This window comes from Botryllus schlosseri, chromosome 3, assembly GCF_051294905.1.
Source record: "Botryllus schlosseri isolate E-star chromosome 3, Bs_hap1, whole genome shotgun sequence".
Classification (NCBI taxonomy): Eukaryota; Metazoa; Chordata; class Ascidiacea; order Stolidobranchia; family Styelidae; genus Botryllus; species Botryllus schlosseri.
In genome coordinates, this window is record NC_137238.1 from 9,637,488 (window position 1) to 9,652,665 (window position 15,178).

The 15,178-nt window shown below is 42.4% G+C and overlaps 1 protein-coding gene and 1 long non-coding RNA gene across 3 annotated transcripts in view; one reads left to right on the top strand and one right to left on the bottom strand.

Annotated features, from left to right (window-relative positions):
* Positions 1 to 15,178, top strand: part of LOC145434888 (uncharacterized) — a 264,906-nt gene that overhangs the window by 62,290 nt on the left and 187,438 nt on the right. The gene's annotated exons all lie outside the window — the stretch shown is intronic.
* LOC145434830 (parathyroid hormone 2 receptor-like) overlaps positions 1 to 15,178 on the bottom strand; it is a 73,786-nt gene that overhangs the window by 39,832 nt on the left and 18,776 nt on the right. Inside the window, exons 3-5 of one of the 2 annotated variants that reach the window (XM_080312059.1) lie at positions 11,837 to 11,967; positions 3,610 to 3,704; positions 1,713 to 1,932 (exon numbers count right to left, since the gene is read on the bottom strand). In XM_080312059.1, the coding sequence (XP_080168185.1) occupies positions 1,713 to 1,932; positions 3,610 to 3,704; positions 11,837 to 11,967 (446 nt within the window). The remainder of the gene's footprint in view (positions 1 to 1,712; positions 1,933 to 3,609; positions 3,705 to 11,836; positions 11,968 to 15,178) is intronic. The other variant, XM_080312060.1, reaches the window with a different exon arrangement.

The following is a 15,178-nucleotide window of genomic DNA, read 5'->3' on the forward strand; positions in this document are numbered from 1 at the left end:
AGCCTATACCTGAAAGTACGAGTCACGACCCCGAGTTTTCAATACGAGTCACCGCCGCAGCCTATACCCAAAAGTACGAATCACGACCCCGAGTTTTCAATACGAGTCACCGCCCCAGCCTATACCCAAAAGTACGAATCACGACCGCATCCATAAGAACCCATTACGAATCGCGGCCCCGCGGGGGGTCTGAAAGTACGAGTCGCCACCCCCGGTTTTCAATACGAATCGCCACCCCGCCATAAGAACCCCACCCACCTCACGAGCGATCGACTATACTACTGTGGTTCCCAACCTTTTTCGACTCATCGCCCCCTTTTCAAACTCCACACCGATAATCGCCCCCCAAATATTGGGAACCGAAAAATGGGCATGCAGACTGAAGTCACCAGCGAGTTGACTAAGAAAAAAGGTCAGCTTTTCGGCTCGACCTCGAAATGACACTTTTCCAGCTAAATTTTGGTGAGTTGACTAACAATAAAGGTGATTTCTCCGACTTGATTCCCAAAGGACCGTTACAGCACTTCGTCAGCCCCCATCAATACGCTGGTCTTGCCCCCCCTCTATAGGGCGATAAAGCAAACTTCTGAACCCCTCATACCAAACTCCGATACCTCTTTACCGCTACTTCTCAGCACAAATTGTTGGACTCTTTAGTTAGTTGGCTTAATTCGCGCGAAGCGCGAAAAATTTCCAACATTCATGATTGAATCGGTCAATATGATCGGGAATAGCATATATATTGCTGTCAATTTTCATCCTCTCTCTGCTCATGTATTCAGATTTAACGGTGAAGCTGAGTGAGGTGTCTTGTAAAATGTAGGGCTCGTAAATAATAATTGAACATATTCGGGCGGACCAGTGGGTATAATGACTTCGTTAATTAATGACATTTCCTGGCCTATCTGCTATGTCGAAAGATATTCAAATCGCCCGTACGTACTAAACTGAAAGACGCACACGATTTCAAATTGGTATTTCTGCACTGGCAATTAATTTTTCTCTGCGAGATGGCATTTTTTTGTGGGGTTCTGATTGCCAGGACAAGAACATTTGGCACCAGCCAGACATTTGGGCGCCTATGGATAATTATATACATACGTATATTTTATATCGTATATATATATATCGAAGTCGGTCAGCATATAAAGGAAGTCCTTTTCCGCCAAGGTTTTCTCGTTCTGGCACACTTCTCGGAGTCGCATGTTACCTGGCCTGAAACTTCATATGTCTTGGTGCGTCATGGTGTGATAATGGCTGGCGCCGAGATGCTCATTTCTATAACTGATTTGTATTGTTTCTTGGAGGAAGGGTATCCAATAAGCAGGAAACATGTAATCACGAAATGGCGCGCAGCGCGAAATTTTTTTGAAAAAGTGGCGTAAATTTCCAAAATAATACTCTATAATTAATGTTAATTCACGAAAAAAATTGTGGACCCCCTTCGAGCTCGGGCCCCCCATCCCAATTGGGGGTTTGGATGTGGCAGTTACGGTCATGGACGCCAATATAGCCATTTCAACGCGCCATCGCCCCCCTATCGCCCCCTTCGTCCGTTTTCGCCCCCCTATCGGCCCCTTGGCTATTTTCGCCTCCCTGGACCGTCAAATCGCCCCCTGGGGGGCGATATCGCCCACGTTGGGAACCACAGAGTCTAGTAGTATAAACGACCATATGCGTGTCGAAACATCATGAAATCAAAGCACCACCACCTGCATAATTTCATTTTCCCATACTGGGTAACTTTGGTTCACCGGAACTTGCGGCTTTGATAACGGCTCGTCCAGGGTAAGATTGGGTTTCCGCGAATTGTAATCCAGGATACCGGAATCAAAGATTAGCACTTTGTTCGTGATGAAGACAAATGTGGCTCGCAGCATGAACGACGCAAATAAATGCAAGTGAATGTAGTTTCTAGTACAGTGAAGATTTCTGTGTGAAAAAAAAATAAATACAGTCAGCCCCACTTAAATCAGACACCGGATAACCGCTTTATACGGCAATATGGTCGGTAACAACAAAAGTTCATATTGCACGTAAAAATGGTTAATTCGGACATTTCTTTGCTTGATCCGGACACAGTCGCGCATTTTCTATCGTTTGGTTACTACGAAATAAGCATTACCTCGTTCGTTTCAGCATAATATGAGTGATTATAGTCAAACAAAGTCAATTTTACGTCATTTTCCCGCTCAGACGTGCTGTTTCGGTGTATGCCCCTATCCCAGTTACTACACCCGCTTTCCAATCAGACTTGTCATAACGTAATAACAATAGTGCGCAAATATTAATTTTACTATGGCTGGTGCGAGACAAAGCTCTTATTAAAGCTACGATTAGTGCTGCGTCGCAAGTCAAACAATATTTTTAAAATGCGTCGCAAAAACAAAAGTTTGGAAGCCCCATGTACTTAAATTTCCTATGATTTCAATTGAACTATTGAACGGCAGAAAAATTTAAGAAATATGCGCTGTTTTCATCCGCATTCCTCCGCACCACGTTTGTCATCTGCACTGCATTTTTTTAATTCGCACAAGTGCGTACCATACCACAGATTGAAAAGCAATTCTCTGAGGCTTAGACTAGGGCTACCATACGTTTTCTTCAAAGAGGATTTGGCCTCTTTTTCTACTTTTTTAAAAGTGACCTCGGGGGACGCCCAAATGTCCCTTTTTGGGAATTTGCGCTCTTCTTTGAGAATTTTGATTAAATATAGGGTAACATTCGACGGAGATACAGTAAATCAACACCAAAGTAACGCTCAGGCGTTTAGTCAACCAACGCAGACTTCAACAAAAGTGTGAATTTATGCAGCTGAGCCATAAAATGACCCTTTTTTAGTCAACTGACCACAAAGTCGGGGAAAATTTATTGAAGTCTGAAGTTTTGAAAAAGTGTCCTCTTTTCGGATCTCCGAAATATGGTAACCTTGGCATAAACGCATTACCCTGAATGACGTCAGAATACTCAACTGAATCGTGACGGTAAAATGTTGAAGAAGAGCGAGCTAAATATGTAGGTAGCTTAAATTGAGGTATTTTTATAGTGTCATCTAAAATTGTTTTCGAATGTTCATGCTTTTGTTATTGAGTTGAGCGAGCTCTGGTTCCATGCAGCGATTCATAAAGTGGGCGCTAGCGCCCCTGGTGACCATGACGAGCTTGAAGGGGCGCTAGTCATGAAATGGGCGATTGGGGGCGCTGGCTATAAGATTGGGCGGTAGGGGACGCTGAGAACGAATGGGGCCATTGTAGGTTTAGAAGGCAACTGTAGTGTCGTTTGTTCGTTCCTTTACGTTATAAAGAGGTTAGAGTGTTGGATATTTTCCCGTCTTCGCGATTCATTTCAAATCATAACTACTGCGTGATTGACCATTCGTCATCTTATCTGACCCCAAGGAACTATGAACGAACAAGTGCAAAATTATGGACACCATTTCAGCAACTTTTTACGGCATGAATGCGAGCTCACTCTAATATGTTATCCGTGTTTTTTTCTGCTTATTCAGGGAGTTTATGTAAATAGGCGCAAAACGTAAATAATATAATGCATCTTTTCGATAAAGGTTTTATTTCTGGTAATCAGTAGCTGAAATCTAAAGGCACTCACCGAAAATACGCCAAAATAAGAGTGGCGAATATCAAAGCCAGAAATGTGCAAGCGTATCCGACTGTGTACAGCTGCACAAGCCTGTTGAAATTTAACTGCAAAATATCAAGGGGATGTGTTGAACAAAGCGCTAGAACATTTCAAAATATGAACATTGAGTACAGACAATATAGCGGTTTTTCAAAACAGAATGAGTCACGATCCGAATCAAATTGACCAGTTTGGGTTCTTAGGTTTAAAAAAATGGGAGATTTCCGATCTCTTCCCCACCATCGCGACTTGATTATGGACACAATAGTCTATATGAAATTCACGAGATAGAGTGCTAGACCCTTCCAAGCGCTACCAAGCAATATAATTATAGGCCATGCATTTACAACAAGCAATGATACAACCGTAGCTAAAACCGGAATGGAATGACGCAGGTTTGAATTTTTGTAGTTCTATATGCTTTCCGGATATTCTATTTACCTGACAACATCGTCAACCCATAGTAGTAGGGGGCAATTATTTCTGTCCGAGCGCCAAATGAGAAGTAAAAAAGACGTTGGCTGGCCGAGTGAAATTTTTTAGCTATAATTACATTGTTACTGAATGCTGCTCAGAGAATGTGTTGATGTTCGGTAGGCCTAATCAGAATATGACTGTTATTTAAAAAATCGTTAAAAAATAACTATCCCCCCCCTATCGTGACAACACAAATTCTTAGAAAGAGCAATCAGAATGCTAGCAATCCCAACGGATAGTTTAACGGCATGGAACGTTATGGTTGTGGAGAAGAGAATTTCGAAATGTCAATCGGACAATACACCGTATCACGTAACAATCTAAAACACAGACAGTATAAAGCGTAACGTGACAATGACAACAAAGAAGGCTTGAACTAAACTACATGGAAAGTCGGATTTCTTGTGACTTTAATTGCTGCTCATACGTTATCACATTAACTTTATTTTTAATCTGGATTACGCATGCGAGTTACGTAATAGGCAACGTAATCGTAAAATATTAACAAAAAAGCTTCGAAGTAAACGAATTTCCTGTTCAGGTGATGCTGCCTGTGGTTTTGTCCACGCAACAACATTAAAAAGCAGGTTTTATGTTTTGGCCGCACTTTTCCCAGGTCTGATCTAGGTCAATTATGATCAATATATATTGAAGATTGTTGTCTTGTTCGTTTTAGCAGCGACGGGTAAGACTTCTTAATTCTCAAGTATTATTACTTGTTTGGCACAGTGGTTCCCAACGTGCTAAACATATCGACCTACCAAAGTAGGTCGTGAAGATTTTCTAAATGTTAGTTTCTTGTCACATTTGCCAAATGTACCAAATACTTTTCTTCTCAAGATTAGACGATTATACACACGGTCGTCTCTAAATTATATTGCGCCATAAGCGCCTCAAGACACGTCCCTGTCCTCACAATAATTCGAAGCCATATTTTCGTGACAGTGATTTTTATTGGAGAGTGAAATCGAACAGTGCCTTATTGTGTATTTATTACTTTCTCCAAACGCTTTGCTAACGTTGGGAAATGAAGCACGCCAGTCTGATTTGTCGTTATAATCAGTAAATCATTGCAAACTCTGTGTTCGGTGTAATTAACAAATTGCTGATTGGATACCCGCTTTCTCGTTTGTTGTTGTTTGTGGTATTCAATATTCATGATGTTTTCGATTACAATGGTTATTTACACCAGGCCTATATTTGTTATTATAATTCCGCATTTACAGACTAGCAGCACGGCCTACTTCAAGGGGTCTTTAACACACCGCCTACGTAGATCGGATGGCCCGGAGGAGCTTATTACACCCTCTTCGTTTGTAATGATTTGTAACATGCCGCACCCCAGACCGAAGGGGGGGGGCGTCTCAAAATGATCTCATGAATCAACATAAATTATGGGGTATTTCTTTGGAGAGATAGTCAACTTTTTTAAAAATTTATTCGCGCTTTGCGCGATAACGTCGTTAGATGACTTGATTTTAATATGGGTTCACCTTGCCTAATGGAAAATACTCAGAGTTTGTAGAAATAGACATTTCGGTGTCAGCCGAACCATAATTACTAACAACGGGCCCGTCCGACGATGTAGTCATAAATAATTAATTATGTGCCTGAAATTTTCTAAGAACCTCCTCCTCCCTAGAATGGTTGTGTGTGAGAAAGAGTCTGGTGCGATGTCCGTTTTTCGCTCATATTTGTAAGATGTCCAACCCTGGCGCCGGAATGGAATTTAGGCCCAACAAGGCAATCAAACTATTTAAGTACCAATAAGCATCGCACATTTGTATTTCTCTCGGTAGTTTCCAGGGCTGCATATTTGGCGATGACATGAACGCTATGTCTTTAAGGCAAGAAGCATCAGATTGCAAAACGAGCATGATAAAAAGATCATTTTCTTAGACTACATATTGCTTCTTCTATATCAGTGGTTCCCAACCTTTTTGTCTTCATTCCCCACTTCAGATTTATACCGAGCCTTCATTCCCCACCAGGACCGTAACAGTACTTCGTCAGCCCCTCCCCAAAAAAACGTTGGTCTTGGGCCCCCACAGGGTGATAAACTCAACTTCTGGAGGGCTTCGCCCCCAGATCCCCCTCAGCCCGCCTGAGCCTGTACTATTTTCCCCGCTACTTATCAGGTACATTGGGTTTACTGTTTAGTGCGTCGCCTTACTTCGAAACGCGCGAAGCGCGAAAAATTCATATTATTCGTGTTTGAATCGGTAAATATGATCGGGAATTGCATATACTTTGCTATTAATTTTTTATCCCCTCTCTGCTCATGTAATCAGATTTACCAGTAGAGCTGAGTGAGGTGTGTAGGAAAAGGTACGACCCCTAAATAAGAATTAAACATCTTCGGGCGGATCCGTTGGTATATTGACTTCGTTACATTATGCTATTTCGTGACCTCCTATATCTGCTATGTCAAAAGATATATAAATAGCCAAAACTAAAAGGCACACACGATTTGAAATTGGTGATGCTTTGCTGACAAATAATATTTTCCTGTGGGATGACATTTGTCGTGTGGGGTTCAGATCGCCAGGACAGGAACATTCTGCACCAGCCATTTATCCGCCTATGGACAATTAAACATATATGATCATGTATAATGTATATATATATAGAAGTTTTCGGTCACCACAAGGGCATTACTTCTCGGTCAAGGTCTTCTCGCTGCATGATCGTTCTGGCACACTTCTCGGAGTCGCATGTTACATGGCCTAGAACTTCATATGTCTTGGTGCGTCGTGGCGCAGGAATGGCCGACGCCAAAGTCTCCATTTTTATAAATTCTACGTATTTTCATGGGAGAAGGGTACCTAATAATCAAGATATTCAGCAATATTACATCGCGCACCCAGCGCGAAAACAATTTGAAAAAGTGGAATTGATTTCCAGAAAAAATACTCTATAATTTATCTTAATTCATGAAATAATTTTGGACCCCTTTGAACTCGCCATCCTTCCAATTGGGGGGTTTGGGGTGCGGCAGTTACGTTACTGTTTCCCACTACCCAACACTTTTGTCATCACAGAGCAGCTATTTGCTGGTTTGACTACACAAGTACACAACCACACCAGTTACGCAACACAATCGCCTATAACTGCAACATAAAACGTATTGTGAGCCGATACCAGTAACGCTGCAAATTTACGAAAGCGTTATTTTACGTCAAACATGTCGTGCTGGATGCGTTTGTGACGCCATCATTGGCCATCCAGAGTTAACAATGAGGTTTTGGAACAACACGCAATATCATTTTCGATACATTCATTCCAGAGCAGTTAACTGGTAACGGCAATTGCGCATGTGTCTCCGTGAATATGTAAACTGTCCTGTGTATAATTTTGAACAAATGCGTCTATTCCCACCAGAAACTATAGCATTCCCCATCAGTGGGGAATTCCCAACCGTTTGCGAACCCTTGTTCTACATCAGTGGTTCCCAAAGTGGGCGCCAGCGCCCCCTGGGGCGTTCGTGAGCGTGAAGGGGGCGCTGGCCATGAAATGGGCGATTGGGGGGCACTGGCTAAATAATTGGGCGGTAGGGGGGCGCTGAGAGCAAATGCGGGCGGCGTAGGTTTAGAAGGCAACTGTTGCGTATAGTATTTAACCAATTGATTATTAAAACAGCTAGATTCGCAGTAAAAATGCATAATAGATTCAGTAAGGGCAATTTAGGGTCGTCTGTCTATTTATTCAGCAGTACCGGAAAAGTCCATTGTTACTGGAAAGTGTTATTCCTGCTCATCGATAGACTAATTTAGCAGCAGTGATGAGCGGTATGATTGAAAGAAATTCGTAAATGCTCACATTTAGTCATGAGCCGGCAAACGCCGCACGTCTTCAAGCGCCTAGTTGCGGCCAGAGATGCGTGATTTTGTTGGGTTATGACGATATTATGCGCACGGCTGGTAGTATCGCAGCGGACGAACGCAGAGAGAGAGAGAGATATGGTATTCTTTTTCGCCATCGGGATGCTGTGACGACGGAGTTGCGATACGGCCCCATGAGGTCATCTAGTCTGCGCCCCCGTTTTTTTTCTCCTCCATGCTATCCGTGATTGCTGCGGATACCAATTTCCGAGTCTTTGGTATGACCCGGCCGGGGATCGAACCCACGACCTACCGCTCGAGAAGCCGGACGCATAACCATTACACTATCTGGCACAAGCGCGGAATAGGGCGGTAGAATAAACGAGGGCGATCGCGATCGCCACAGAGAGGTGTGGTGTGAACACTGAACACAGTGTACGTCGTACACGAATGTGTGCTTTTCGATGGCTGGGCGTGTAGTACGCGCGAACATAATTAGACCTTAATTGCAAGCACGCAAGTCAGTCAATTAATACAGAGTACACACTACGCTTATAACTTGATCGACAGAGAAACTTGCAAGCCGATATAATTAGGGTAACTTTACTACTAGGCCTACTCAATTCTCGCGTTCAGCGACAACATAGGCCTGTATTTAGACGACAGCAAGCCACCTAACAATCGGGAACGTGGATTGCTAGGCTTGTATTTTGAAATGTGAATGTCAATCGTAGGCCGTTTCTCGCCAATAATCGCGAAGAGAATGTGGATTTCAGAACAGCATTGTCGTACTGGTGCCGCCATGTCTGCGTCTCGCTGATCGATCAACACGCCGTGCAATTCTTAATTAGGATTTCAAGACGATCAGGTGCAACGAATTCGCGGGCGATGTTGATTGCCGACAACTTCGTCTTTGCAATTACGTATCGCGTCGGCCCATTAGATTAGATTTTCCTAAAATGCGTCTCTCGTTTTAGCAAGGCGAGAGAGAAATCGAGGGAAGAAAGTTGAACACGTCAGCAACTGCCACAGCTGAAATGTAGCTGAACAAGCGCAGAATTCGTATGGAATTAGCGAAATATAATGACCTATTTTATCCCTTCGACTAATTCAGCGCATAATTCCAATTTTTGTAGGGGTTTTAGTCCCCTTAAATAACATTTGAACGCCATATTCGCCTTCTCATACGTAAAAACGAATATGTTAAACTAATAAATTAGCAAATATTAGAGGCGATATTTGACATCAATTTTAGGATTTTGGAAAGGGGGGGGGGTCCGACCCCCTAAACCCCCCCTGGATACGCCACTGGCGTATTCCTATTTAATTGGCCGGGCTACAAGACAAGTGTGGGAACTGGGAATACCTTGTAACTCGACGTGCCACGATGGTTGACAGTTGATAGCCTGTCTTGCTGACGGAAACACAAAGTTCAAGTCCACACCGGAATACATTCTCACATTGTCAAACGTCATCAGCACAAGCACTGCTGTAGTGCTGATTGAAAGAGTATCATACAACATTACAGCTACTGTGGTAGCATGAAAATCAGTGTCGCAACAAGTATGCAAAGAGGGATTCGACTTATGCTAATCCACATAAGACTGTAACAACAATAACTGGGATGATTCTCGAGATAATATTCCATATTTTGACATTCAGCTTCGGATTTAATAACTACATGTTAAGGCGGGGAGCAAATGCAGTTCTGCGACTGATATCGAAAGAATATCTTCAATTTTTGTGAACTTCAGACACTGCTCTGCAAGAATACCTTACCGATGATAACTAGGTCAGGAGCGCTCATGTCCAATCGAACCATTTTTTAAAAATCTGTTCTCATATTATATATCGTTGGACTGGCAAGTATGGTATGCTTGATGTTTTAGCAGAAAAATGTGATGACATGGTTGACCTTATAGTGTTGTCTAATCTTGAATGTTCTTTCCAATCCTCTACTAGTTGCTGACGATTACCCCTGACGAGTGTCAGCCGAAAATGTTCGGGTTCATTTCAATATGAATATACTGTTAAATTGTATATTAAAGTTCTGTACCTCCAAAAAGCTCTTCTAATCTTGAATGGTAGTGGCGGTAGATGATTGACATTTTCTTAGACTCTTGGCAAACATTATCTAGGAGTGCTACCAGTCATATTGCAAGGTGTGAACTGAACTGTCTGTATTTGGTTAACGAATTGACGTTTTTTTTCTGTGTTCTTGTGGTCTCACATCTGGTTGCAACTATCCGGAAATATCCGTGTAAAAGTTACAACTATCCGACAATATCCGGAAAAAAATCTGTGGTACTATCCGAATCCTATCCGACTGCCACAAAATGGGTCGATATCCGGTCCGAACGCCATCCGAGTCCGTCCGACGCTCATCACTGTTTAGCAGTCAGCAGCAACCCCGAAAAGCGCGGTTCATTGTGTGCTGCTGTGAGAACTACGAAGTTTATTTGAGCAGTTATTGCTCCCTGCAAGATGTGATGGCTTTTTAAGAGAAACTGTCTTGCGTAATTATATTATATGTTTCAACTGATCGTGGATTTTTCACAGCACTGTCACCGTTGCCTTCGACACGGCGTTCTGATTGCGAGAAACGACATCACTTCTACTTGACGGTCGTATTTCTCAAATATATCCGTTCTCAGTAGGCTTAATGATAAAGGTGAACACTGAATATGGCGCTGTCCGTATTCGGTGACAAGTCAGTGATAATTCACCGGAATTTTGCGACACAACAACTGTTCCAATTCTCAAGCTTGCTTTAAGCTACCAGTCCAGCTCGAATACCTGATTTTGATGGAGAAACATGAATCAATCATCTCACAAAATTCCACGAGGATGGTGATTTGGTTCCAGGATATATTCCAATTAGAAATTCCTCACCGGATAATCAATCCATTCTGTGTCGTTTTCAGGCATGAAATGTTTGAGCAGCTGATTACATTGTAGTTAGGGTTACCATACGTCCTCTTTTAAGAGGATTCGTCCACTTTTTTGACTTTTTTGAAAGTGTCTTTGGAGGACGCCTAAATTTCCTCTTTTTTGAGAATTTGTCCTATTTTTAAAAAAAAAATTTGGTTAAATGTACGTGGAAATTGGACTTCTGAGATATAGGAAATCCGTGCTCGAGTAACGGTCTGGCGGATTTTTGGGGGACCTGAGCCAGAAAAAAATGACCTTATTTTTAGTCAACCAGCCACTAACTCGGAAAAAATATACCATGTTTTCCGGATTTTACTCCAGCATTCTCACTCTGAAAATTTTGATAAAGCTTCCTCTTATCAGATTCCCAAAATATGGTAACCCTAATTGTACTGTATAACAATTTTGAGTTCGATTGATTAGAGGAATTGAACTTTTGGTTGATTGATTATTCTGGATACACAATTGAATAAAAAATAAACACTCTCACAGGAGTCGGGTTGGCTTTTTCGTCGTTGCCCCTCCCCGCTCATATTTGATAGAACGTGCTCTCAACGCCGAAACCAAGTTCCTGACTCACATCAGAAACAGACTTGCCAGTAGGCCTACATGAAGTGAACACTGGAGATTCTAGACTGATATTGTTCCTATCAAAAGTCAAACCCAATATGACGAGAATGATGATAATGATACACCAAATTCATTCGTCTAATTATTAGCTGTAATAAATGTAGAACAACTTACGTTTTATGATCAGGCGTGGTGAGGGGGTGTTGGGGGGGGGCGGTGGCACTTCATTCGTGGTCCAGGGGGCAGTAGCTCAAAAAAGTTTGGGAGACACTGTTCTACATGATCATTTGATGGGGCCTTATCTATCCCAGGTCATTGTCATATCCCACGTATACGAATGGGCGCAAGTGATCATCTGCAAGTCAAGCCTATCGTAAACGCAAGATCGGGCCACTTACGGTGTCTTGTTTGATCGATTCGTCTTCCGACGTATTGTTAGGGAAACACGATGAGTAGTTACTCCATGTTTTGTTCCCTTCCTGACTCAAATTCCACTGGCCGTTTTCCGTGCAATGTCTCCGTGCCACAGCTGCATGCGAAAGATCATTTCAAACGTTTATGCGAACAGTATTCGACCCACCAACAAAGTAATGTGAAGTGAAATCGATGTAGGCGTGAGGTTATAGGGCAGTGGCTCTCAAACTGTGGTACGCGAAGCCATTTGAAGTGGCATGTTCGGCTGCTACTATAATCGTAAAATTGTTTACAGTTTGCTGTTCCTTGCAGTATTTGACACCACTTGAATGTACCATGCAAGAAATACTTCACAGCAGATTCACATCAAGCAATACCAAGGATTTGGCGATATCGGCAACTAGGATAAGCTAAGGGGGTATTCACAATGAGTTTCGGTAACAGCGTATCCGGTAAACAATTACCGAAATCAATCAACATAAGCGTAAACGCTCTAGTGTGAACTAGAGGTCGACTGATTATCGATCTAGCTGATTATCGAGGTCGATATTTGGATATTTCCCGATATTTTATGTATAAAAAATTCGGAAATAATGGAAATTCAATGCTCCGCATTCTCAATCTCATGAAATCGAGGACGCAAAGAGCGACACGTAACAGATTTACGCTTGCAGGACAGGTTTAACTGGTTGAGCATGCAGAGAAACTATGCTTCCTGCATTACCATCTACCTCTACTGGACTGATCTGCAATTCTGTATCACGTTTAGCTTTTTGGGTTATCCCAAATTTCAATGAATGTGCAGTGCGCACATTGCACAATTAGGCGATAATTATATTTAATTTCAGTTTTCTCGTTTGTTGTTCAGTTTTCTGCGGCATGTACAAGTACCATCTTGCCTAATATATAATATTCTTGGCGAAATGATTCTCTGCTACTTCCATATTAATATCGGCCTGTGATAACGGTTATCGGTCTTGTTAATGTGTCGATAATCGGTATCGGCCTGCAAAAATCGATATCAGTTGACCTCTAGTGTGAACGTCTTAATTTCCGTAAGTATTTTCGAAATATGTGCAAAATTAACGTAGGTGGCACCGTACACATTTCACTGCCGGGGTCACCAACGCGGTGCCCGCGGGCCCCAGGTAGCCCGCAAGGACCAGAGGAGTAACCCGCGAGCCTGTTCTAAAAAGAATCCAATTTCTGCACTTGCTGACTGGTTTTTACATATATAGATTTATTTATTTAGCTATTCACACTAACATGTAACTTACGAATGATAATACATATATATAAAAACTTAAAATGGTGGTATGAAATATCGTCGCAGTTACAATTAGTAATATACCAACATGTAACGGTAATCGAATCACAAGATATCGAAGACTGAGGATACGGCGCGCTGCCTATAAAGGCGATATGGCGGAATGCCATCTATGATATGGTCTTCTCGAAATGACGGGTGGGGGTCAGTTATGGTAGCTCGACGTCCAGGACAATGCCAAAGGAAGCAGTGGCAGATTTTTAGTATCTGTATGCCCATTACTTATAGTATCTTTTGACACATCTTGATTTTCTTGCAGTCAACGCAGTTCATTGACATGTTTTTAACTTTCTGTAATCGTTGCTGATGTCCGGTTTAATGAAATCTATTGAGCCTGGAGGCTGAACAGTGAACAGTTGTAGATTGAAACTGTAACACTTCAAAATGACCTCCAACTCAAAGCCAACCAGGCTGCACCAGCGTAGCCTATAGATATTTTTGCGATTTCGGGGTCTAGACTGCCACTCTTAGACAGCGTACTTGACGACGGCATAGAGTACTGTATTGAATTATTCCCTTAACGAACACATAAATCAATAACCAATGGCCCGGACCGCGTGCCATTGAAACTTAAAGCTTTTTCACGGGACAAACAATTTTTAGCTACGGGTCGCAGGTGTTCCGCAAGGGAATAATTCAATTCAGTACTTTATGCCGTCTCGAAGTGCGCTTCCTAAGAGTGGCATTCTACGGAATGTGTCCTAACTGAGTATACTCATTTCGGCTACTTCCAAGTTGTAAGCCACTTCGATCAAAATCTTTGTTTCTTGGATTTAAACGGCATCTTATACATGGCATATATATAAGGAAATATCTTATTTATCCATACCTTTGTGCCGTTCTACCTAGGTACTCTACACCAGTGGTTCTCAACCTTTTTCACCTCGCGGACCAGTAAAATTTAAAAAAATGCTTGGCGGACCGATAACTTTTAAAATTGAAATAAAGCCAAAATGTAAAGTGTGCATTGTGCAACCGCTTTTGCAGTTATATGGTGCAAGAGAGTGACATTTGGAGGGCTTTTATTGTAATTAATTATCTTCATGATGGCATCCATGTGATTTTGTGGTAGTCAGTCTGCTGAGTCGAGGTAAAATTGACTTGTCCAGATAAACGTGCTGCCGCCGTGTGTCTTTTACAGTTTTTCGCGCCGAAGGCCGTGGATTTAACCGAACATGCCAACTCGTATATTATTATTATTCTCTTTGACAAAATCGAGAGAAGAAGCATTTCGGAGTCGAACCAAGCACCTTGTCGTGCTACCTTGCTCATTGCCCATTGCCACCTGACGCATAGGCTACTCTGGCAACTACGAATGCAATGCGTGCCGCAAGAAAACACCTTACAGCCACTGTACTGGCCATTCGCCAATCCGTGCCGAAAGAGCACTTCGTCAGCCCAACCCGAAAAACGTTGGTTTTTGACCCCCACAGGGCGATAAGCCAAACGTCGGGGGGCTTCGCCCCTACCCTACAGTTGGGCGGATTTTTCACTTGTACTTTTGAGCACATTCATTCTACTCAGTGTAAACACATAGTCTATGAAGCTTGATCGCGCCAATAGCGAATATTTTCTATCATTCATGTCTGAATCGGTTTTCTCGCTGCCGAATTTTTGGCGCACCTTTCGGAGTCCCATGTTAGCCTACACTTTATTATGTGTTGGTACGTCGTGGCGCGGTATATGGCTGACGCCGAAATGCCTATTTCTATAAATCATGCATACCTCTCGAACAATGGCACCTAATAAGCAATACATTTCGTGACACTAAATCGCGCAAAGTACGCAAAGAAATTGAAAATTGTTGAAAAAAGATTCAAAAAATACGCTATGATTTATGTTAATTTGCAAAATAGTTTTGGGCTCTTTTCAAACTCGGCCTTCTCCAATTGGCGGCTTGGGGTGCCCAGTTACGGTACTGCACAAAATGAATGAATCGAAAACGAATGATCGCGCAAACTGCGCTGTTTAGCGATGATTCAGCTCGTACCTGTTCTGT